This window comes from Brachyhypopomus gauderio, chromosome 2 (genome assembly GCF_052324685.1).
Source record: "Brachyhypopomus gauderio isolate BG-103 chromosome 2, BGAUD_0.2, whole genome shotgun sequence".
Lineage (NCBI taxonomy): Eukaryota > Metazoa > Chordata > Actinopteri > Gymnotiformes > Hypopomidae > Brachyhypopomus > Brachyhypopomus gauderio.
This window is the reverse complement of record NC_135212.1, coordinates 34,193,507-34,216,031: the sequence shown is the minus strand read 5'-3', so window position 1 is coordinate 34,216,031 and position 22,525 is coordinate 34,193,507. Positions and strand designations below refer to the sequence as shown.

The following is a 22,525-nucleotide window of genomic DNA, read 5'->3' as shown; positions in this document are numbered from 1 at the left end:
GAAATTGGACACTGCTACACACTTCAGTCAGTACTTACTTCTTTCCGGAACTTCCTCCCATAAATCTTTGGGAGATGGATATGCAGCAGGTGCTACGGGGGTGAGCATAATGAGGGATGTGGGAGGTATGTTTGTATGTGTGTGTGTGTGTGTGTGTGTGTGTGTGTGTGTGTGTGTGTGTGTATGTGTGTGCAGGTAAGGGATTTAAGATAGTTTGTATGAGTGTGTTTCTGCATAGTGTGTGGGTGGTTGGAAGGAGAGGTGTGTTTCACTGCATGACGAGTAAGTGAGGAACAGGGTTCAGGAGTCAGAGGTCAGGGGAGGCAGGGAATGTAACATAAATCACTGAAGTGGGTTATTGAACAAGGAACAGAGTGTGGATGAGAGGAACAGGGGAGTGTCAGAGGGCTCTGTGGTCAGGCAGCACATGGGAGATGTAGCATGTCTGAGACAGAGGAGGCAAACGAAGTGAACCAGGGGAGATCTGCACTCAAGCAGCACACGTCATGAAGAACAGGGAGCACCAAAGGTCAGAGACATAAGCGTCATCCATCTGAAGAGTCGTGCTGACGAGATGCGTCGCCTTGAACCTGCGACAGTGCTGCAGCGTGCGTGGGGAGATGGATGTTCAAAAGCACAGATGCTCAAGACTTAACCGTAAACAGATCCGCTCACTGAGCAGCAGGAAACCCTGACTGTGGACAGGCCTGTGGCCATGTGCTTCTGTACCTCAACTATCGTTTATTTACTTCATTTCTCACCCTACAGGAGGCCTGTGCTTCCTCTGTCAGTACAACCACATGTCCTGAATGAACTCCCTGTTCAACAGAGAAAGTTATCCAGGTGCTGTCGAAAAGTGCTTGGTCCCCTCTCTCTCCTGTGTGAATGTCAAGCACTAAGGGATCACAGTAAGCATTGGTTAAGAATCAACCTGGCCCCTTTAGCTGTGGGAAATTGAGCATGATTATAATGTCATAGTGTGCTAATAGAAGATTTGGGCACTCCAGTGTGGTCCTCTAATCATCCAATCACATAAGAGCTTCTTGTGAGCCAACCTGTCTGCTCTCTCCCGTCGCAAGGTTCTATTAGCAGCACCAGAGTACGGCTTTCCATCTGTTGTGATCTCCAACCAAATAATCTCATCACAAACCCCTCACCAGCTACCCCACCACCACCACCATCACCCTTCCCACAGGCTTTTGGCCTGTCAGATTCGTTCAGCCACCCAGACTGAACTCACAAGGGCAGTAATAGATGGAGACAGAGGGCGGCATCTACAGGGAACGATACCGACACTAGACCAAACCAATCAATGATATCTGTTTGTATAGATGTTATCTGTGTCTAAATTCTACCAGGCACAATGAGAAGCTGGATTGTGTCCATTCTGTAGAACATGAGCTAGTATTAAACATCCATCCATGTCTCTGAGAATATTGCTACAAATCCATTCTTATGCAAAATATTGGCTGTAATTAGCCACCCTGCTTCCTAAGATTGGCAAGAAATGCCCCAATGTCTCATGAATAGTGCACCCAGGCTGGGGAAACAAAACCCCAGCTGATCTTTGCACTCCCAGCAGCTGAGCAGATGGCCTCGGCTCGGAGTAGCGACCGCTTCCCTGAGCTTGATTGTCACAATCAGCCAATGCAGTGAGCACATCAGCCAAGACACACTGTCACAGGCACCGCACACCCCCCTCCCCCCACCGTGTCATTCTGCTCCTCTCTTTGCTCTGCTGTAATACTACATTAAAGGCAGAGGAATAGGAGAGAGGTTGGAGCCAAGCTGGCCGCAGCTGTTCTCTTGAACGCTGGGTCCCCAGCAGAGCAGAGCAGCGTAAGCTGATAACTCAAGTGAGTCAGCGGTGATTGATTGCTTTTGTTGTGTCTCAATTATGGCTCTTTAATGTGTCCCTGGCCAGCCGGGATCAAGAGAATCCCGGACAGCACCTGTGTCTCCAACGAAAAATTACAGAGAACCCACAAAACCTCCACGGTGATGCAGAACACTCATTTATCAACTCTGGAGAAAATAGGTGAAGCGTAGTCATCATAAACACTCCAGAAAATGGATTTGGACAATTTCACTGAAGTGCATTTGAGAAAAACTTTCTCTCACTGGTACACACAGCGAGACAGAGAGCCTGAATGGCAGAACGAGATAAAGAGAGGTAGAGAGAGTGAGAGAGGTCAACAGGTCTGCTGCTGCCACTGCTCAAAATTAGGCAGGTCTGCCTTGACTGGTGAGAGCATTGCTGGTATGTGCAGTGAAGAACGCTTTAATGGGTTTTAGGAAAAAAGACACTCTGGGTATGGCCAGAAGAGGGAAGCCAAGTTTCTGGTGTTGCCAGGTAACGCTCTGCAAGAGGAGGAGAAGCTGTCTGACATTTTGACCCTTAAGTGCTGTTAATACGTCCACTGAAAAAAACAGGTGAATATTTCCTTATGGGTTTGTGTGTGTGTGTGTGTGTGTAAGAGAGAGAGAGAGAGAGAGAGCGAGAGCTGTATTCAGTTAGTTAGCTCCAAGCTGATAGATATAAGGATGTCAGGAAAGGCGGAAGTATCAGCAATCTGAAATGGGTCAGACAGGCCAAGTGACCTTATGACCTTTGTTCTCCTTGGAGCGATAAAACACGACTCTTACAAGCCCCTCAACCCCACTCCAGGGCACAGGACCCCAGTGCCCTTTGACCCATCCTGGAGCATTTCATTTCTCTCACTTTCTACGTCAAACAAGCAAATATACAGTAAACAAATGAGATACAAAGCTTTGTGAAAACTGTTCATTTTCCTGCTAATATACAATAGTTTTCCTACTATAAACATTTATCACTAAGGATTGCCAAAACTCCAACATTACCATGAGTAAAGACAGCAGGTCTGTGTAAGCCTGTCTGATGTCCAGGAAATTTCCTCCATGATGGTTCCTTTAATCGTGCTTCGCAGATGTGTAAAATTTTTCATCAGCCAGCATTCCCCAAAGCTCTGCTGACACCCACACCTTTGGCCAGACCAAAGAATGAGCAGGCCATGGATCAGGGTCCAAGGAGAAGCTGGCTGACCCTGAGTTCAAGACTCAGGACTAGTGAAATCAACAACAACACAGGCTGCACAAAGGAGGCGAGTCTTGTCCTACAGTTTACGAGAATAAAGGTTAAATAATTCAGAAGGCCCCCGCTGCAGAGGACCGGCTTGAGCAACAGTCAAATGATATGCTGAATACACTGGAGTCATTTTACCTCTCACGTTCCTTCACACACACACACACAAACACACACTCACACACACACACTGAGAGGGGTTTATTTCATGGTGACAAGGACGAGATTGTTTCAGTTGCAGAATAGAACATTCCTCAAGTGTGTATTTGTATGACTGTGTGTGTGTGTGTGTGTGTGTGTGTGTGTGTGTGTGTGTGTGTGTGTGTGTGTGTAACTACACTCTAATGTGACTACTGCTTACATCTACACCACGGCTACACCTGACAATCTTTTTAGAGCCAACTGGAAGTTGTAATCACCATTGGTCACATGACCGAGTCCTGCATGTGTAAGAATGTACTGGCTACCCGCTTTAGTGATCTGGCCTTGGTCATATGATAGGTGTTATGCTTTAATGTGCTTTTAACATGCACTTCTAAACATATTTGCAAATATTGCTTATACAAGCACTTACAAATACTGCAAAATAATAAACACAGGGGCCCTTTAGGGGTTAGCCTGGTGCTGCTGCTTTTAACGAGAGATGACTCAGTGCTGTGCTAAAGAGAACGCTTTCTAAGTGGGTACGATTGTAACTAAGGGCCGAGTGTGTGAGTCAGTCAAGTGGAGTGTATGCACTTATTTAATGGGGCAGGGGTTTCATTACATGCATATTATACATATATTATACATATATATATATATATATATATATATATATATATATATATATATATATATATATATATATATATATAATATATATATATATATATGTGTGTGTGTGTGTGTGTGAGAGAGAGAGAGAGAGAGAGAGGGGCGCGCGCACTTGAGCCAACCACTGGCCTCACAGCTGAGCACAGTATAATGAACGTTAACGCCAGTCAATTAACTTTCAGATACATACGGTGGCCTATAGAGTAGGTGAAACTAACAGAGCAGCCTGTGAGTGCGACCATGTAGCACTACATAAAATGTGCAAACGTGCCACTTGTGGATCCAAGCACAGGTGCAATAAACACAGCAGGTAATTATCAGTGCGAGGGAAGGTCAGTGGAGAGAAACGCAGTGGGTACTTGGGTGGGTGTCTCAAAAGCCTTATAGTTATACGCACAAGCTTATTTTCAAGAAGACATGCGGCCATCGATCCTTGTTAAGTTTACCTAGCCCCCGTCGTCCTCGGACGTTTTACAACTTTCGGTGAAGAAACTCAAATTCTGGACAATTTCACCGCATTGTCCAGAAACGAGACGGTTTAATCCTTAAGACCCCATTCATGGTAACGAAAAGGAGAGTAAACATTTCTTGGACCGTCTCAGTCTGGGCATTGGGCAAAGACCAGTAACGGTCTAAATATGCAACCCGAAGGAAGCTTCAAAACAAATGAAAACATGCGTGTACATCGCGCGCGAGATGCAAGGCCACAGCGACTGCAAAGTCACGCGGCGCTTTTCGTCGCGTGTGCGGGCACCTTGTGTCTGCGTAGCGACGTGAATCACGTGTAACATGATTATAACTTGCGTCCTCCGGGACCATCGTTTTCTTTATCCCGTGAGTACCGGCAAAAATAAAAAGCTTTTGTGGTAAGACAGAGACCTCCCTCAGACAAACTATTATGTGAAACCAGGACACACTTATAAATTCTTAGATTTCATACGTTATATCGTACAAATGTTACTTTTTCATTACATCAAACATAAAAGAACGCACTTGTACTAATAGTTAGGCTTTGTAATGCAACATAATGTGTCATCATTATGTGAAACGGACACTGAAGTTACTCTTCAAATGTTAACTGAAACCGGAGAACGGGGTCACTGGGTGGGCTGAACAGGTGCATCATTTGATCCGGACGCCAGGAGGGCGGTTAGCCTACAGGAGTCTGGTGTTAAAACGTTCCCAACAACAGCAACCTCATCAAACATTACTTCTGTCTTATCCTGAACTTAGCACCGGTCACAGTAGCTGGGGAATCAAACGCATTCGTTTACACTTGGATTGAGACACAAAGAGGGCTTAGAGTTACTGGACGTAAAACTGCACCTGTATAATAAAGAACAGCGGCAAGGCACTTACTGGTTTCTTGTTTTAACTTCCTTAAGTCAAGTCCGCTCGGTTAAGATCACTTAGCTCACTGTCATCTTGTGTTCGACGTGCTTCTTTTCCAAGGGCCTAATACTCGGGGAACTTCTCGTAATAAGCACTGTTTACTGTTCAACTGCTTGTACTCGTAGGGGGTACCTCCGCCTCCGCACCACCTCGCATTCAAACTCCGCTAACTGACTGACGCGAGGCGCAGGACCCAGGAAAACCCGCGTCGGACTCTCAGGAACGGACTTTCAGTTCAGTATCATGACCTCGGAGAGGTGGGAGGGAAAGGGGGGTCGTTTTCAGCTACATAACATAGGAAGAATGTCCACACACACGCACAGTTTGAGACTTTGTAAGTTTAGTGATTATAGGAATATCCATTTATCCATGAATAAATTCATTCATTCGTTTGATGGTTTGTATTAAATGTTGTCTTTCTTCATAGAGGTTTGAGATTATTTTTGCTCCGCTGTTTATTATTCACAACTTAAAAAAAGTTTTTTCTTACTTTATAATATACAGTTTTGATAAAGTCTACACTTTGAAAATTCATTACAAATGTGCAATTTTTACCTACCCTCTATTACCCTCTATTCCACTTTATAAAGCAATTATAAATATTATATATATTCAATTTAGGAAAGTGTGAGCATCCACATTTCCCATGATTTAATTCAACAAAGAGTGCTGTTCTCTCCATCAATCTCCACCAAGTATATAAAGTACACATTTTCCAAGGCATATAGCAGGAGTGTTTTCAACAGTCCACCGGTCCCTCCCACAGATTCCCTTAAACCGCTGCCTGTCTCAGTTCAAAGTCTGTCAGAGTTGCGCCCAGCGATCACACCCCTCTCATGCGCTCTATTGGTTCAAATTCACAGGGCCAATGAGGCTGGGGTTCCTGCCATGGCTGCTGGAAACATTTGCACAACAAAAGGGACAGAGGCCGACCCACTCTCCTCCACCTCTCCCTCCCTCCGCCCTACCCAGATTCCCGCAGCCAGCATCAGCTTGAGGTAGAATGAATGACCTGTGTGAGATGAACACAAAGACCAGTGGACAGGTCGCAAGGCTCTTTTTTGAGAACACTGTTCCCAGATCAGGCTTTCATTTGTTTTTCCATATAACTATATGGTGCAAAGACAATGGTAGTGAATCAGCACTTTCACACTAACACTAGAACACAGCGTACAAAGCCATCGTGATCCGTCAAACATCTTGAGACCCTGACTCAGGATCAGTTGACTTACTAATGTCACGAACATACATGGTCAAGGGGTTTTGGAATGAAGTGGCTGTTCTGAGATGTTGTAGGAGTACAGTGTAAGTGGCAATACCTCCTATTGAGTGAGTCAGAAGCACCACCTCGCTAGCCGTCCTCCGCAGGTCCTCCTCCGACTCCACACGCTGGGAGGACTATGGCATGCAGGGTAAGACACTATGGCTCTACTTAGCTTTGTTCAGACAGACAGGTCGTACCCACGTGTCCCCACTGGGACGGGCTCTTCAACTCTTCCTGCAATGCGTTTGCTGTTTGACAGATGAACAAGGACGATTCCATAGAACATTAACCATGGCAACAATACAGCTGATGAAACGGTTGCCAAAATTGCAGTGCTCATACACAAACACAAGATGTTTTTAAGATGTTTTTATTTTGCATTTATTGTTATAAAGTCAGTTTGTCATAATTTAAAAAGGTCCACTGCCATTCCAAACACTTACATAGCTAAAGTATTCATTCAGACAGTGCTCTCCAAAGCAGATCTCTAGACTGAAAGTCTTCTTTACTTTCGTCAGCCCCTCCTCCTCACTTAATTCTTATAGTTTCCTCACTATCCACTTCTTGAAGCCGAAGGCCTCTAGGACCCTGAAGGGGACCCCCTTTTTTTGATGCACTTTGTCTTCTGGATTAAGCATTTCTATAGCAACAGGACCCCTCCCCATCTCTATTGTGTCCAAGGGGGTAAACCAGCAGACCCCCACAGCTTTGTCGACAAAACGTTGCTCCCCCACACCTCCTTCGTTCATGGGGGAAATAGAACCACTGAGCATTATGGGACAGAAGCCGATGGGGCGGTCTGGATGTGTGTGTTGTCTAGATCATCAGGACCATGTGGATGGACTTGAGAAAGGTGTGTGGAGTGAAGTTTATATAATCACAATCCTGGATTGAAAACGCCGTGTGTGGCGCATGTGAAAGCTAACGGATCCAGAGCTGACAAATGCTTCCTGCTTCAAAGCGCCCATGAGATGAGGCTGGAGATGCAGGTTCCCCTTGAGGCACAGTGTCAGAATAAAACTGGGTCTCGTACATCCAGACACATCACGTTCTCCGCTCTTGCTGGCCTTGATCTTAAGCGGCACTGAACCGGCTCCACACTTCCACTTTTAGAATAAGAGGATTAAGAACGAAAGACTAAATTCATCTCTCCCCATGTAGCCAGCTGTGTCACTCTCAATGCGAGCGAATATGGAAGCAAGAATGTGTGGTGATACCGAAGATGAAGTGGGGTTGTAGTTTCCATACACCACAAAATAACACCACCAAAATATCTCGCAGAAAATAAAGACGTGTCGAGGTAAGGAGGACCGCCTCCAGGATTACGTGGCGTGTGCACCACAGGCTGCGATGATGATCTTCTCCCTCTCAGAATGCACCTGCATCACTGGTCCCTCCTCTTCCACATCCATTTCCAGACCTTCTTTATCATCGTGACGACCAGGCTGTCTCGGAAGGCCAGGGCGAGCCGGTCCCCCCTTCCGGGTTCTTTCCACAGGCCCTCACCCTGCCTCTCGGCCTTCCGCTCAGAGCGGAGCAGCCGCCTGTGGAGCTTCCAGCAGAGGCGGGAGTGAGGGTCCAGACCGTGCAGGGGAGCGGTCCTGCCCAGACCCAAGCGCAGTACCTCCTCGTTCACACACGTGTTAAACAGAACACCCTGCAGGGACACACAGACCTCTACTCAAGCAGAATATCACAACAGTGTTTTTCAGTATAAACTATAAAATAACTATAAAATATAGCAGTATAAACTTACAGTTAAAGTGCCTAAACAGCACAATGTTCATGAATAATGATGGGTAATTAATGTAGTTCATGAACAAAAAACTTTGTGTTCTCAGTCATTAGTGACTATTCCTTAGACAGATACCACCTGATAACTAGAAAACAGCTGATTTCTCTGCCGCTCATTTCAAGAAAAAAAAATGATTAACTTATTTGTAAATTAAACTGAAAGGCCATCGCCGGTCAAGCATTCCAGTTTCAAGGGGAGATCTGTAGGTGACCCTACAGATCTGTGTTATCTCACCTACCCTGCTGACAGACACCAGACAGTGGAGGCTCTCACCCTGTCGGCCAATCAGACGAAGCCAGACAATCTCGCCTACCCTTAGCCGCTGAGCAAGCCAGTCGTGGCCCTGCGGGGTCAGCTCCACTCCAGCCAAACGAACATCCAGAGGGCTGACGGGTTGCCCTGGCGGAGGGCAGGAGAGTCCACGAGTGAGCTATATCTACTCGCTGACCCGTTTAAAGCTAGGCTTGATGGGAGTGTACTTCAAAGTAGCTTTACGACGGGAAAAGTTGGGGGAGGCTTAAAGCTGTCTGTCTTCAAAAAGTGTCTTAGAGTAAACGTGTTTTTACTGTGGTCTTATTTGGTGAGGAAAACCCCATCAGCCTGGCAGGGAACTCATGATATATGAGCGTAATAAAATATTATTGCTGATAAAGATGTTGATTAAGGATATTCTTTTCATAAATACACTAACAATTATGGGGATTGTGGGTGAACTGTGGCTCTTTCATTGAGATGTCCATCACACACGGAGTGAGGAAGACAACACGACTGACTGGAATAAATACACATCAGACATGGTCATTAATCCACAAGTAGAGCCATAATCCCTACAGCTTAACTTCGGTTCACAATAAAAGCTGAAGTCTAGTTTATACAGAGCTAAGCAAAGCGAATTTTTATCATTTATACCCACTTTCAGGGTACATCTGCATTTTGTAATATTATTATGGAAGGCATTTTTCTCTACTAATTTTATAATTAAGACATGTCCCTAAATAAACTGAATCAAAATCTTGTAAATGTGCAAATGGTCACCATTCAAACCCTTCAATTTGCTTAGAAAAAAAAATGCATAGGCTTAGTATGGTTGAACCGATCACTGTCCCTTCACAGAGATACAACATGAAATTCAGCTACATCACAGAAACAAGATGAAAATCTTAACTATCAGGGTAAATGATGAGAGGAAGGACATTTTATCAATCCTTCCATCAAACTCTCATCTTGCACACTACTCGAGAGATGATAATAAGGAAACAGTGAATATCTGTGCGTTTGTTTTTCCAAGAAATAGCAAGGATTAATTTTTTATTGCAGCCAGATGTGCAGATGGACGTGGCGAACTCTCTGACAGATGGGCAGTGAATCGTTGGTTTTAATGGGTCTGTGTGGGGTGGGTGTGGGCGTTTGTGTTAGATGAATTATGGTTGGACACGTGGCTGCGTGTGCTCTTACGATTAGTCAACAGATGAGACACTAAGGGGACATAAACTGGGACATGTCCAACTTCAAGCCCTCTCTCTGTTACACGTCTCACTTTTCCTCTAATACTGATTGTCTTCTCAATGAATTGGACAGGAATTTCAGAGGGAGACCCAAACCTAGTCATCTGAAGACAAAAAGAAGGAAGAACAGTTAACAATAACTTTACATGAATATTATCATTTATAGATATTTATCATTTAAAGAACTAATCGTTTAACAAAATGCTTTGAAAATATGTACTAAGAAGTAAAAGGCAATGTTTTAAAAGATAATATAAATTTTATACACATTTTATTGTTTCACTATAGTCCTAAACAGTATAATGTTCTTAAAAGATAAGAGACTTTAATCTAGATGATGCACCACCGAATGAGACCAGATTAAATTAACGGGTTAAATTATTATTACATCAGCTGTCAACTTAAATTGCCCTGGACCATGACCTCCTAAGGTCACAGTGCTACCATCTGTGTCTCAATGCAAATTATCGAGAAGATTATAAACGTTTGAGTGATTTTAAAATAGTTGAGTGATTTACTCAAGGATGAAATCGTAATAGGCCACGTTTTTCATAACTGAGAAGTGAAAAATGTTTTTAATGATTCGCTTCCATATATTTACCAACTTGATACTTCTGGCTATTGTGATAACACCGGCTACTGCAAGCACCGTGCTGATGTTCTGCGAGGGAAGACAGATTAATTACATTTCCGAACATAAAAGAAAATACAACGCATCAAAATGAGGTTTCCTGCACGGCATGAACACCTGGCGCGTGGGCAGTAAAAGGGGCGCGCGTGTCCGGATGTCTTCCGCGTGCGCTAGCCACCTTAGCTAAATAGCCAAATTAAAACATTGCAACAACGCACCATGAGGTCATGTGAACGTCTTGTTCTAAACGAAACGCCTTACCCGAATAAGAGACAGGTTATCGTCAACAAACGTCGATGCCTCTCTGATAAAATTGAAGGGTTGCGGTTCGGGTTTCGCGTTTTTATTACGCGACTCTGGCATCTTGTTTATGAAACGAAGCGCTGCAGCTGAAACTCCGCCCCGCAGACACGGCAGGGGAATCAGGCCAAAAACATACGCCGCTCCGCTTAAACTGACCGCAATTCCCTTAGTCATACCTACAGCACTAGCAAATCGATAATGTAAAGTCGCCGTTTGATGCGCGGAGTGTACATTGGTTGGCTTGCAAGTTCTCCAACACGTTCTCACTGGAGTTTCTGTCACTACACATGGAGCAGACTCGCATGAGAAGACCTTGAGTGCTGGTAGTGTACTGCTTCAACAGCTATAGAGGTTTCTCACATGGCGCCGTTCCTTGCTTCAAAGTCGCCCACAACCACACCACGAATACCTGTGTAGGCATATACACCCCCCTAAAAAAACACCAGGTTTGCGTGACATGGCTTTAATTACATGTGATATATACGCTGTATTTCTTAAATATTTAAATTTTGGAACAGAGGCAAAATGTTCCTCAGAACTGTTTTACATTTTTAAATATTTACAATCATCATCAATTCAGTCAGATAGTATCTGCAGCCCTCTTACAAATGCCTGTCTACATACATGAAAACTACCTTGGAAAATATTCCAATAATCCTTCAACAACAACAACAAAAAGAATCAACATGAAGAAACAATTTTCAAAGGGACAGCTCATAATTCAAGTGATTAAGTTAACAAGTTAACAAACTGCGATACCATCACCCCGTGTTTACTCTTCCAGGTGCTGGTGGGTTGCCGTGACATCAGTCAAATCTCAAAAGTTCTCAGACATCACCAAAACAAAACAAACAAAAACACCTAACCATGTTTCTTTGGACACTGACCGAGATTACACAAATATTTCTTTCCTTAAAGACATCAATGGTAGCTGGTATTGCGAGTTCAGTCACACATTAAAACAGTACCCAGCATACTGGCAATAAAACACAGGGAGAAAAAGCACTGTAAAAAGGAAGAAGTTCCTCTCTGGTTTGAGATCAACACACATTCCAAGCTCATCAACCCTAAATGCTATAGCACAATTATTCATGAATGTGGGCCACTTTGCATAATAATTCATTAAACTTGAATAAGGCTATGGGGCCACTCTGAGCTTTAAAGTGGATGCTTCTGTGTTAGTACTTTCAGTGAAGTATTACTTCAAGGAGACTTCATACTAACTGAGGGGGTGAAACACATTTTCTTCTCATTTTGACAGAGTTGCATAAGTTATGATTATTCAAAACTTCTCCTAAACTAAGAAAATCATGTGGTACAAATGTAAGCTACTTTAAGTAAGATGTTTGGTGTGGGTCAAATAATTCACAGAAATAGACAACAAAATATAGTCATGTTTTTACGAGCAAGGAAGGCCGGCACAGTATCAAATGTGAAATTTAGGTTTGATTACCACACTGGAAAAACTTGAAGAAAAATGTATTAAATTAAAACAAATTAACTTGCAGTTGTCAGTAATGCAGAGGCAACCATTTTGCACATGTTCCACTCTGTATAAAAAATTAAGTTCTGGTGCTCTTCATTTGAGGGAAAGAAAATTATTCAATAAACCCAGAAGGCACAGGGAAATCGGCTCTTTAAGATAAAGCCTGATCAGATATTTGGCATAACAGAACCGAGACGACGAGAACAGTGTAGAAGCAGTAACTACCTACATTCAGGTATGGCTTACAGTACACACTACATTAGGAGAGTTTTATCTAAACCCCATTTTAAACCTGGGGAAATGGTGGGAGATCAGTGTACGGACCTGACAGTACAGAAAATTGCACTGTTTCAATCCCCACAAGCTTAGACATACATCTTCAGCGACTTCAGTCTAGCTGGAGCTTGACCAAAGTCTGAAAAAAACTACTACAAGCATGTAAAATAAAGGAAGAGCAAGGCATTGTGTGGCCACAGAGTAAAACTATCGGGATGCTTGACTTATAATGCTAGCATTGCTAATAAGAAGTGAAATCCAGTAGGTCCTTTTAATTTTGTGAACATGCTAAACATGTACCCCATAGGTTCTTTCTCACCGCTAGCATCATGCTAAACGGTCCCTCACAAGTTCTCACTCACTGTTAGCAACATGCTAAATGATCCCCTATAGATTCTCACTCACTGTTAGCAACATTAGCTATTAAACGTTTCCTTTAAGAGTCCGAGACTTCGGGCGAACAGCATCCGCTGGTGTTATTTGCGGATTCGGCAGTGCCAAGCCGACGGACTCTCCTCCTGCAATCGCTTCATTTTCTTCCCAAAGAAGACCCACCAGCACAGGCCGATCAGCACACACACCAGCGACTCCACATAGTAGCCGTCCAGGGCCGTCACACACACACCGCCTTCTTTAACGCACAGCTGCAGAGGAAGAAAGGGAAAAGGGCAACCGGGTGGTGAGCTCAACAACTCAGACAGGTTTTAAACTCGGACAGGACGCAAGAACCCCGGTCCTGTCCGGTTTAAGACTGGACAGCACCAGAACCCTTAAAGGCAGCCCCACCTGCACACACTCTGTGATCATGCGGCAAATAAACAAAATTGAGTGGAAACCAGTTATCCCTACATTATTCAAAAACCCCTACCCACACCTTCAGGTTCCTTCATCCATAGCAATGCTGTCACCTGTGCAAGGGATTTCCTTTAAGTGCCATCGATTTTTAATTATTTGGACGGGAGAATATGTTTTATTATGTAAAAGGGAACCCAGGCCATGCAAGACTAAAGCTTTGCTCTATATTGTGGTTGCAGCCATGGCAACACAAGGCAGCACGTCACAGCGGAGGGAGGACTCACCCCAGCTTCTTCGACCGAGCCGCACGTCTGACCCGCCGCTCCCTGGCACTGTTTGTGGGTGAGGGGGTCCACCAGCCACAGGGCCAGCGTGGAGGGCCAGTTCCCCCCCAGATTAGTCACCGTGTTGAGCAGCGTCATGTATGTGCCCCCTATCACTGGGTCGCTCACCTTGGCATGAAAAGCCATGCAAGCAACATACATGCTGTATAGTGCCACCTAGTGGAGAAACAAAAATATTAAGATGGAGAGACACTTTTTGGAGACACTTTATTTTTGCAGAACACGGACGTGTTAGGCAGACTCACCTGGTGCAGAGCGTAGCTGAACAGCACGGCGGCGTAGTAATACACAGGGAAGCCCCCGCCCTGCCGCACACTGGGAGTCCACCACACCAGCAGCGCGTACTCCAAACCAATCAGCAACCTGCCAAAGGCCACACGAGGTGATCGACTGCACACTGGTGCCGTTACTGTACTGGGGTCTGCACTCTGCTGGCCATGGCCACTTAAAGAATTACCATATGACTCATGAACACAGCCATGCAGTTTACCATGTGTTCTTTTCCATATTTGACATGTATACAAGCTTGAAAAGCATTTATATGAGCAACTGAGCATTAAGTATTAAACAATCACTGCATTGATTCGGACTGTAATGTAAACAACAAAATGTGTAAGTATACAAGGCATGTCAGGTATTAATTCAAAATGGTGAGAAAACTCCACATTCCTCCTGAATGAAGCTCCCAAGATTAATCAAGATTTCTCTTAAGACTAATACATTTTTTTTGTCACACTGCTTTAACCTAAGCAGTGTGAGCACTAATTATAAACTACTAATGCACTACTAACACAGTACCATCACCCAGGAGTGATCTTCAGCTGCAGATGTGTTTAGTGAGTGTAAACATTTCCTAAGGCGTTCCGCAGACCGTTCTGAACGCTTCTGGAGTGTGGGAGTTTGTAAAAGCACGAGTGGGTGTTCAGGCACCTGAAGGGGAAGGCCTTGTAGAAGATGTCGAGTGGTCGCGGTCCTGCCGTGTACTTGCTGATGATCAGTGGCAGCAGGATCTGGAGAGGTACCATGGGCACAGCCAGCAGCGCCAGCTCCGCCTTAGGTACGCCTGCTTCCACCAGCTTCAATCCAGTCACCGCATCAGCGGCAGAGAAGCCAATCTGACCCGGGGTGGGGGTGGGGGAGAGATGTTAGGTACATGAAGGAGACATTGCATGGCGGTACATTGCAAACGGAGATTTCAGAGACACCACGAGGCAATTTTCTGTTTAGACCCGATTTAATGATCATTTCAAGATTCTTATAAAATAAACTGAAAACTTTAGTGAAGTAATTTGCCATGCATTACCAGCCCCAATGGTAATAGCCTCTCAGATCAAAAGCCCCATTAGGCGTTTAATTCTCCTCAGGCCCTATAGAGGAGCCTTAGAGCTGCCCCCGCACCTTTGAAGTGAGGAGCAGACAGCAGAAGGTGAACACGGTGGGCATCTTAATGATGTGGAGAAGGAGCTTGTATGTCTCCATGACTCCCTGTGTCTCCTCCTTCGGTCTCCTCTTGGAGCGGTGTGATGTGCCGTTCTCCGTCTTCATGAAGGCCACCAGGGTGGTGGACACCATGAACACGACACCCCAGAAAAACAGGAAGTCTGATGTGCATAAATAAAACGGACATGACAAATAGAACCATGCAGACAGAACCAGTACCTGAAAACAACAAATTGGACTGAATGAACTTATTTCCATCAAGGCAAAATATAATGGACAATTGCCCTCAACTGCCCACGATTGCCCCTCAGGGATGAATAAAGTTTGCTGAATCTGAATAACAATAATGAACCATATTTCTGCCTATGACCACCATTCTGCAAGCATACTCCAGGATGCCTCTAAACTACATTAAACCCATGAACCTCTTATCTAATTGATCCACTTAAAGCTGCTGTCAGGGTCAACGTTGGTGCAGTCCAAAAAAAAAAAAAGGCACAAAAACAGTCACCATGCTCTTCCCGTCTCCTCACCTGCCAGTGTGATGATGCCCTGCTCCTGCGGCTCAAACCTCAGGTACTTGTTGCAGAAATCAGCCGACTCCAGAGCCAGAAACAGCACATTGCCCAGGAAGTAGCCAGCCGTCTGACCCACGGAGTTGCAGGTGGAGGCATAGCCCACATTCTCTCGGGACAGCATGGTCAGCGCCCAGCCATCCACGGCGATGTCCTGCGTGGCGGCAAGGAAGGCCAAAACGAAAAAGACAGCTGTAAGGGCGATCACGTCGGGCCCCTTGGTCCCGTCAGTCTGCAGCAGGGAGTCCACAATGAAGGACAGTCCCAGCATGAAGAGCCCCAGCAGATACTGGGTCGGCACGAGCCAGGACTTCCTGCGGCCGAAGCGCCGCACGTACAGCGAGTCCACCAGCGGTGCCCATAGCAGTTTCAGACTGAAGGGCCAGAAGACGAAGCTGAAGTAGGCCTGGTCTCTGTAGCTGACACTCTTGCTCTGCATGATCAGAGGAATGCTGCCCGCCAGGCCCAATGGAATGCCCTGCAGCACGTAGAGGAAGAGAAGCAGTGACACGCTGCCCAGTTCACCACGCACGCCAGCCCGTGATCTCGCCCGCCCGTTCTCGCTGTCCGAGACCCGAAGGAGTCTCTCCTCATCGTCCGTAGCTCCTCCGTCAGGCGGTTCGGCTCCCCGGTCACTCATGTCCGACACCACCGCCACGGGCTTTCTCTGTCTCCCGTTCATGTGGGATATGGACTCAGACAAGTCCATGTTTCCTGGGCATTAAACTGATGAGCCCTGAAACCAGAATGGGTCAGTCACTTCACAAATCAGAGTGAACATGAACATAGAACACTGAAGAGTGAGGTAGGTTGCTCGTTTGGAAATGCAGACACAGCATGAGTTGGCAGTAACAGGGCCAGGCCCACCAGTGATGTCACGAAACCACCAAAACAATGATGACTGAAGGAGATTCAGCTACGGAAAAGCATTAACAATTATACTCACGTATATATCAGGGTTTTTACACCGAGATCAACCAGGTCGTGGTAGCACCAGGGAATCTAGCAAGTTTTTACTACGAGATTAACCAAGCTAATTATAGCGCAAGCCGGAAGCACCGTGATGCCTTTATTAAGCGACCGATCGGTGAGCTTCTAAGGACAGAGCACTGCGAGGGCCATAACCAGTTACACACCAAATCATGACAGAAGGGCGACGTGAACATATCCAACGCTAACAAGACATTGGGTCGCCAGATAACTCCTTACCTTTCAAGACAAGCCACATGCCATGTAAACGATCAATGATTTAAGTGTGTAAAACGAAATAAAATCAGGTAATTGTCTGACAGCAACTGACATAAAATCTGCAATGTTTCACGCAAAATACACATCCATGAAACAGCAGCTTGCCTAGCTGGATAGCGTCCATAATGTGTTAGATTTCATTCTGCACAAACGAGGAAGCGGCGTCTGGTGCCGCAATCAAATGGCTCCGCGCCTTTCCGCTGACGTGTCTTAGTTCTTGTTTAGAGTTCCGCTTTTACCTCGACACCCCAGGAATTACGAGACTGGATATTTCCAGTATGTTTTTTAATTGGTAGCGTTAACTAACAAATCTAGTCTTATACATTGTTGCTTCATGGCCACATTTTCCCAGTCTTGATATCAACTGCCCTGATTTGAACTGATTTGATTTTCACCAGACAATACTTTGTCCAGGAAAGTGAGGCCGCCCCAACAGTGTTCTTGATTAACGTGTAGATTGTGAAAGTATGGTAACCAGTGATGTCAGTAACGCGTTACTCTAATCTTACCACTTTTTCAGTAACGAGTAATATGACGAGTTACTATTTCCAGTCCAGTAATCAGATTAAAGTTATTTATCCAAGTAACTGTGCGTTACTATTTTTATTTTTCTTAGTAAAAATATATATTTTTTGCTTTCTTCTTGGCTCAGTTATACTTTTGCGTCTGACCGTAGCGCTCGACTCCGCACGCTGCGAGCGAACCTGTGAGAGCGCGTTCATGTGATTCTGTGCAGTGTTCTCCATAGACATAATATAATAATGTAGCTATATTCAGTGGCGCAAAAAGGGGGTATGCAGCGTATGCGACGCATAGGGGCGCTGCACTAGAGGGTGCGCCAAATCGATGCCAGTTCGCTTGTATTACGTTTACAAATATATTTACAAATAATACCACGCAGCAACACAAAAGTAATGTCAGGAGATACATTGTTACTGTTAAAAATGTACTTCCAATAAAGTGAGTAGGCTATTGGAAAAACTAATTTTGCTGCTGAATGTAACTACTAAAGTAACTTGTAATCTAACGTTGTTACTTTTTAAATCAAGTAATATGTAACGTAACCAAGTTACTTTTTAAAGGAGTAATCAGTAATCGTATTACTTTTTCAAGGTAACTAAGCCATCGCTGATGGTAACATGTTAAATCGACACGTTTCACACATGTAAATTAGAAGACTTCTGCAAGGCTCTCAAGTCACAGGCATTTCAAGCAATTCACACGCTCACACCTCTCACGCTTAGAAATTACTAGGACAACGCCCACCAAGGTTTTAAGAACGGGCATCAAACGGTTACCTGCAGAGTTCCGAAGAAGCTTGCCACACACCAGTTAATAAAAACACACATTGTGTGTGTACAGACTTGATAAAAACGGGAGAAATTGTGCTTTAGAAACTCAACAGGAGTTAAGTTGACCAACGTTATCAGCGTATGTCATCAATCCAGCTTACCTGGTCTTACATCTCAATGCTTAAAAAAACTTCCCTTAGCAAACAGAAACTCTTCACCTTGAGCCATGCACGACTCATCACTGCCCTCAAGTGGAAGATTTGATAACTGCACCTGTAACTCTGGTTCCCTTCCCAAATCATGTGATATTGGTGTTTCGGGTTCTTCGCTCCCAAAACCTAAATGCAAGTGTAAATGTCCACTTATGACTTGACCTCCAACCAAGAGCCTGCCTTCACACGACATTCAAAATGTTAAACAGTAGGTTAAGTTGTTACCCCTGTACTCTTTACTTTCAATGCTCTGACTGTTAATATGTGTAATGGTTATAGACTTTCTTAGGGCCAATGTACATTGAACGTAGTGAACTCAACTCATACAGTGAGGAAAATAAGTATTTCAATTAAAAAATAAGTACCCTGCAACTTTGCAAGCTCTCCCACTTAGAAATCATGGAGGGTTGTGAAATTTATCTTATGTGCATGTCCACTGTGAGACAATATAAAAGGAAATTAAATCCAGAAATCACAATGTATGATCTTTTAATATTTTGTGTTATTGCTGCAAATAAGTACCTGTGAAATTAATGTTAATATTTGGTACAGTAGCCTTTGTTTGCAATTGCAAAGGTCAAACATTTCCTGTAGTTTTTTAACCAGATTTGCACACACTGCAGCAGGGATTTTGGCCCATTCCTCCACACAGATCTTCTCCAGATCAGCCAGGTTTCTGGCCTGTTGCTGAGAAACACGGAGTCTCACAATACAGTGCCGTCATCCTGTCCCATGTGCAGAAAAACACCCCCAAAGCATGATGCTTCCACCCCCGTGCTTCACAGTAGAGATTATGTTTTTGGAAGGTACTCATTCTTTGTCCTCCAAACACAGCAAGTGGAATTAAGACCAAAAAGATCTATTTTGGTCTCATCTGACCACAAAACTTTCTCCCCTGACTCCTCTGGATCATTCAAATAGTCATGGGCAAACTTAAGACGGGCCTGGACATGTGCTGAGTTAAGCTGAGGAACCTTCCATGCCATGCATGACTTTAAACTATGACATCTTAGTGTATTACCCACAGTAACCTTGGAAACAGAGGTGCCAGCTCTGTTCAGGTCATTAACCAGCTCCTCCCGAGTAGTTCTGGGCTAATTCCTCACCTTTCCTTAGGATCACCGTTACGCTAAGAGGTAAGATCTTGCATGGAGCCCCAGTCCGAGGGAGATTGACAGTCATGTTTAGCTTCTTCCATTTTCTAATAATTGCTCCAACAGTTGATCTTTTTTCACCAAGCTGCTTGGCAATTGCCCCGTAGCCCTTTCCAGCCTTGTGGAGGTCTACAATTTTGTCTCTGGTGTCTTTGGACAGCTCTTTGGTTTTAGCCATGTTAGTAGTTGGAGTCTTACTGATTGTGTGGGTTGGACAGGTGTCTTTATGCAGCTAATGACCTCAAACAAGTGCTTCTAATTTAGAATAATATGTAGAGTGGAGGTGGACTTTTTAGAGGCGGACTAAGGTCTTTGAGGGCCAGAATTTTTGCAGATTGGCAGGTGTTCAAATACTTATTTGCCGCAGTAACACACAAATAAATTATTCAAAAATCATTTTTTAGATTATGTCTCTCAGTCAGCCCCGTCGACAGGGGGGGGACAACCGGGTCTATTGTCCCGGGCCCCAGGGCCAGGGGAGCCCATCAAAGAGCCTAGCAATTTATTTTTTATTTAAAATCTATAATTTTTAAATAATATTGAAATCTTTCATTAATGTAAAATTTTGTACTCAAAATAAGCTCAATGGCTAAAATATATATGTTTTTTACCTATCTGCATATTTTCCATTAAGTGCATACACCCCCGCCTCCCACTGAAAAATGGTTTGATCCACCGACCTTAACCGGCTGGTACCCGCCCAACAGCGAGAAATACAGTGGCGGATAGTTAAAGTAAACACAGAAATCTGGAGCGCAGAAAAGAAAGGAAAAACATTTACCTGATGAATTTTAAAGTTGCATTGTGTTCCAGGTTTGAAAAGTGCTGGAATTTAGGTTAAAGTACTTGAAAATACTTGAAATTGTAATTACTTCGTTTCACAACAAATAGCTATCTGACTGAACAGTTCTCTTGTATTACGTTAACAAATACGAGCCTCTTGTAATTCCAGGACGAAACACGAGAGAACGTGAAGAAGTTAATATTTGAAAATAAACAACCATTAAATAATGTGATAAAAAGCGAATTATTTCGAATCATTTCGAGTATATGTATAAATATTTAACTTAATTAAGTTTAACATGCTGGAAAATATTGAAATGGACCTTTAAAGTGACGTACAAGTGCTTGAATTCCACCTTGTAAAGGTATATGAACCCTATAAACATGACTTTGTTCATTGCGCTGAAGCACGGCGAACGCGAAGTTACAAAATTCGAGAGGTGCACGACCTCGCGAATCGACAGCGCGTGAGGCACATGAAACTTTCTTGTCCCGGGCCCAAGGGCCTGGTCTCAGTGGACATAACATGAAAATTTCAGACCCCTCCATGATTTCTAAGTGGGAGAACTTGCAGGTTGTTCAAATACTTATTTTCACTGTATGTGAGTTTCTTTTCAAATAGCTATACAATTCACAGGGGGACACCGGTGTCAGGACAATCCCTAGTTAGTGAGCACAGAAATGAGAGAGTACCCACTAGAGAGAAGGGGGTGGGGGTCAGAGTGAAGTGACATTCTATTTATGGTGACATGCAAAGCATTTCTTGGCCTGAATTCTATAACATATAGCTTGCAGTGTAGATGTCAGCATTTACATGTATTTACACATGTTGTGTGTGGTTCAACAACAATAATAAAAAGATGTCACCTTCCTGGGCTTTTGTTGAAAGCAGGCCTTATTATCCGTACATTCATCAAGGACTTTGGGAACCATCTTCTAAAAATGTGTCTCATGAAAAAGAGATTTCATTGTATTGTGTGAGCACTCTCTGGTAAAGAAAATAATTTAATAGAGTACTATGTGAATCTTTGTCCAGAGATGAGTAACTGTGTGAGCACTGCAGGGAGCCATGTGGACTTAGTGCAAACAGGCTTAGTATTTAGTATAGGGGCAGTCATGGTCTTGTGGTAGGGAACTGGTCTTGTGACTGGAGGGTCGTGGGTTCGATTCCCAAGCCTGAGGCCATGACTGAGGTGCCCTTGAGCAAGGCACTTAACCCCTACTGCTCCCCGGGCACCGGGCTAGGGCTGGGCATGTATGCACCACAGCCCCCTAGTAATCTCACTCTCACTCTCAAGGTCTCACTCAGACTCATAGTTTTCACACAGAGCCATATTTCTCACTCAGACTCATAGGTCTCACTCAGAGTCATAACTCTCTCAGACTCAACTCTCATTGAGACTCATAACTATCTTTCAGACTCATCGCTCTCATTGAGAATCGTAGCTCTCTCTCAGACTCAGGTCTCTGCAACTGGGAAACTACAGGAGTAAGTACACTCACAATATCAGATGATGCAGTAGCATGAGGGAGCGGTTAAATCGTCATGTCTTGGAGAGGGTGACCAGTAAAACCAAGTACAGATCCCCTGTGAGAACTGTACCTATGCCTATGGGATGTGCTTACTCAGTGTCATTATAGCTGTGTTCCATTAGTTCTGTGCTGTTCAACCTCACCTGTCAGGGCTCTGGGTTCATGTTCTCATTCATGTCTCAGTGCAAGGTGAAGTGAAGCATTAGGATTCTTGCCCACAGACTCTTACTGGTGCTTTGCATTTGCCAGACCCAGGGACTGAAGCCTGGTCTTCAACATCTGCTGTCTTTACCAGATTTCAAGACTGGGAACCTCCTTTCAGTGTATGGGGTGTTCCAGCCAAGATCCAACATCCAAAGACACCAGCTGGGAGGAGAGAGAATGCAGCCTAGTGTACACACAACTATCCAGGGTGAGAAATCGCCATGAATACACCCAAGCAGAGGAGGAACCATGGCAGGATAAGCCCCAGCATACACCACTGATCGATGGGAGATGTGGCTGACAAAGGACAATCCAGTGGCAGGACTAAAGGACAGGGCAGAAATCCTAATCATGGCTGCAGAAATGCAGGAAGC

General features: G+C 44.4%; 3 protein-coding genes across 8 annotated transcripts in view; all 3 read right to left on the bottom strand.

The window, feature by feature from the left end:
• The window catches only part of plch1 (phospholipase C, eta 1), a 63,019-nt gene extending 57,586 nt beyond the window's left edge, over nucleotides 1-5,433 (bottom strand). Inside the window, exon 1 of the mRNA XM_076994741.1 lies at nucleotides 5,279-5,433. The gene's annotated coding sequence lies outside the window, so the exon portion shown is untranslated. The remainder of the gene's footprint in view (nucleotides 1-5,278) is intronic.
• A 956-nt stretch (nucleotides 5,434-6,389) lies between these two features.
• On the bottom strand, nucleotides 6,390-11,133 carry c18h3orf33 (c18h3orf33 homolog (H. sapiens)). 3 transcript variants are annotated; one of them, XR_013126841.1, is made up of 7 exons: nucleotides 10,768-11,133; nucleotides 10,477-10,536; nucleotides 9,826-9,979; nucleotides 9,062-9,142; nucleotides 8,609-8,769; nucleotides 7,019-8,232; nucleotides 6,390-6,823 (listed from the first exon to the last, which is right to left on the bottom strand). XR_013126841.1 is itself a non-coding variant. In XM_076994737.1 (6 exons), the coding sequence occupies exons 1-6, from the start codon at nucleotides 10,981-10,983 to the stop codon at nucleotides 7,960-7,962; spliced, it is 945 nt and encodes a 314-aa protein (XP_076850852.1). In that variant the 5' UTR covers nucleotides 10,984-11,133; the 3' UTR covers nucleotides 6,941-7,959. The 3 variants fall into 3 exon arrangements, 2 of the variants coding, with proteins under 2 accessions (XP_076850852.1, XP_076850854.1); XM_076994737.1 differs by lacking the exon at nucleotides 6,390-6,823 and having other exon boundaries at nucleotides 6,941-8,232; XM_076994739.1 differs by lacking the exons at nucleotides 6,390-6,823; nucleotides 9,062-9,142 and having other exon boundaries at nucleotides 6,941-8,232.
• Nucleotides 11,134-11,256: 123 nt separating this feature from the next.
• slc33a1 (solute carrier family 33 member 1) lies at nucleotides 11,257-18,526 on the bottom strand. 4 transcript variants are annotated; one of them, XM_076994736.1, is made up of 7 exons: nucleotides 18,427-18,526; nucleotides 15,684-16,461; nucleotides 15,109-15,311; nucleotides 14,641-14,825; nucleotides 13,956-14,073; nucleotides 13,651-13,866; nucleotides 11,257-13,215 (listed from the first exon to the last, which is right to left on the bottom strand). In XM_076994736.1, exons 2-7 carry the CDS (start codon nucleotides 16,432-16,434, stop codon nucleotides 13,048-13,050), a joined length of 1,641 nt encoding a protein of 546 aa, XP_076850851.1. In that variant the 5' UTR covers nucleotides 16,435-16,461; nucleotides 18,427-18,526; the 3' UTR covers nucleotides 11,257-13,047. The 4 variants fall into 4 exon arrangements, with proteins under 4 accessions (XP_076850851.1, XP_076850850.1, XP_076850848.1 ...); XM_076994735.1 differs by lacking the exon at nucleotides 18,427-18,526 and adding an exon at nucleotides 18,272-18,412; XM_076994733.1 differs by lacking the exon at nucleotides 18,427-18,526 and adding an exon at nucleotides 16,935-17,169.
• Between the last annotated feature and the right edge of the window lie 3,999 nt (nucleotides 18,527-22,525).

Bases quoted from the DNA above. Each gene is read 5' to 3' on its own strand.
- slc33a1 (XM_076994736.1), bottom strand. From the start codon at position 16,434: ATGGACTTGTCTGAGTCCATATCCCACATGAACGGGAGACAGAGAAAG. The intron at 15,312-15,683 runs GTGAGGAGACGG...TATGCACATCAG, and splicing joins GGGCATCATCACACTGGCAG to ACTTCCTGTTTTTCTGGGGT. The intron at 13,216-13,650 runs GTGAGTCCTCCC...CTTCCTCTGCAG, and splicing joins GCTCGGTCGAAGAAGCTGGG to CTGTGCGTTAAAGAAGGCGG.
- c18h3orf33 (XM_076994737.1), bottom strand. From the start codon at position 10,983: ATGACTAAGGGAATTGCGGTCAGTTTAAGCGGAGCGGCGTATGTTTTT. The intron at 9,980-10,476 runs GTAAATATATGG...TTTTGTCTTCAG, and splicing joins TAGCCAGAAGTATCAAGTTG to ATGACTAGGTTTGGGTCTCC. The intron at 8,770-9,061 runs GTTAGTGTATTT...GCCCTCCGCCAG, and splicing joins CACCCACAATCCCCATAATT to GGCAACCCGTCAGCCCTCTG.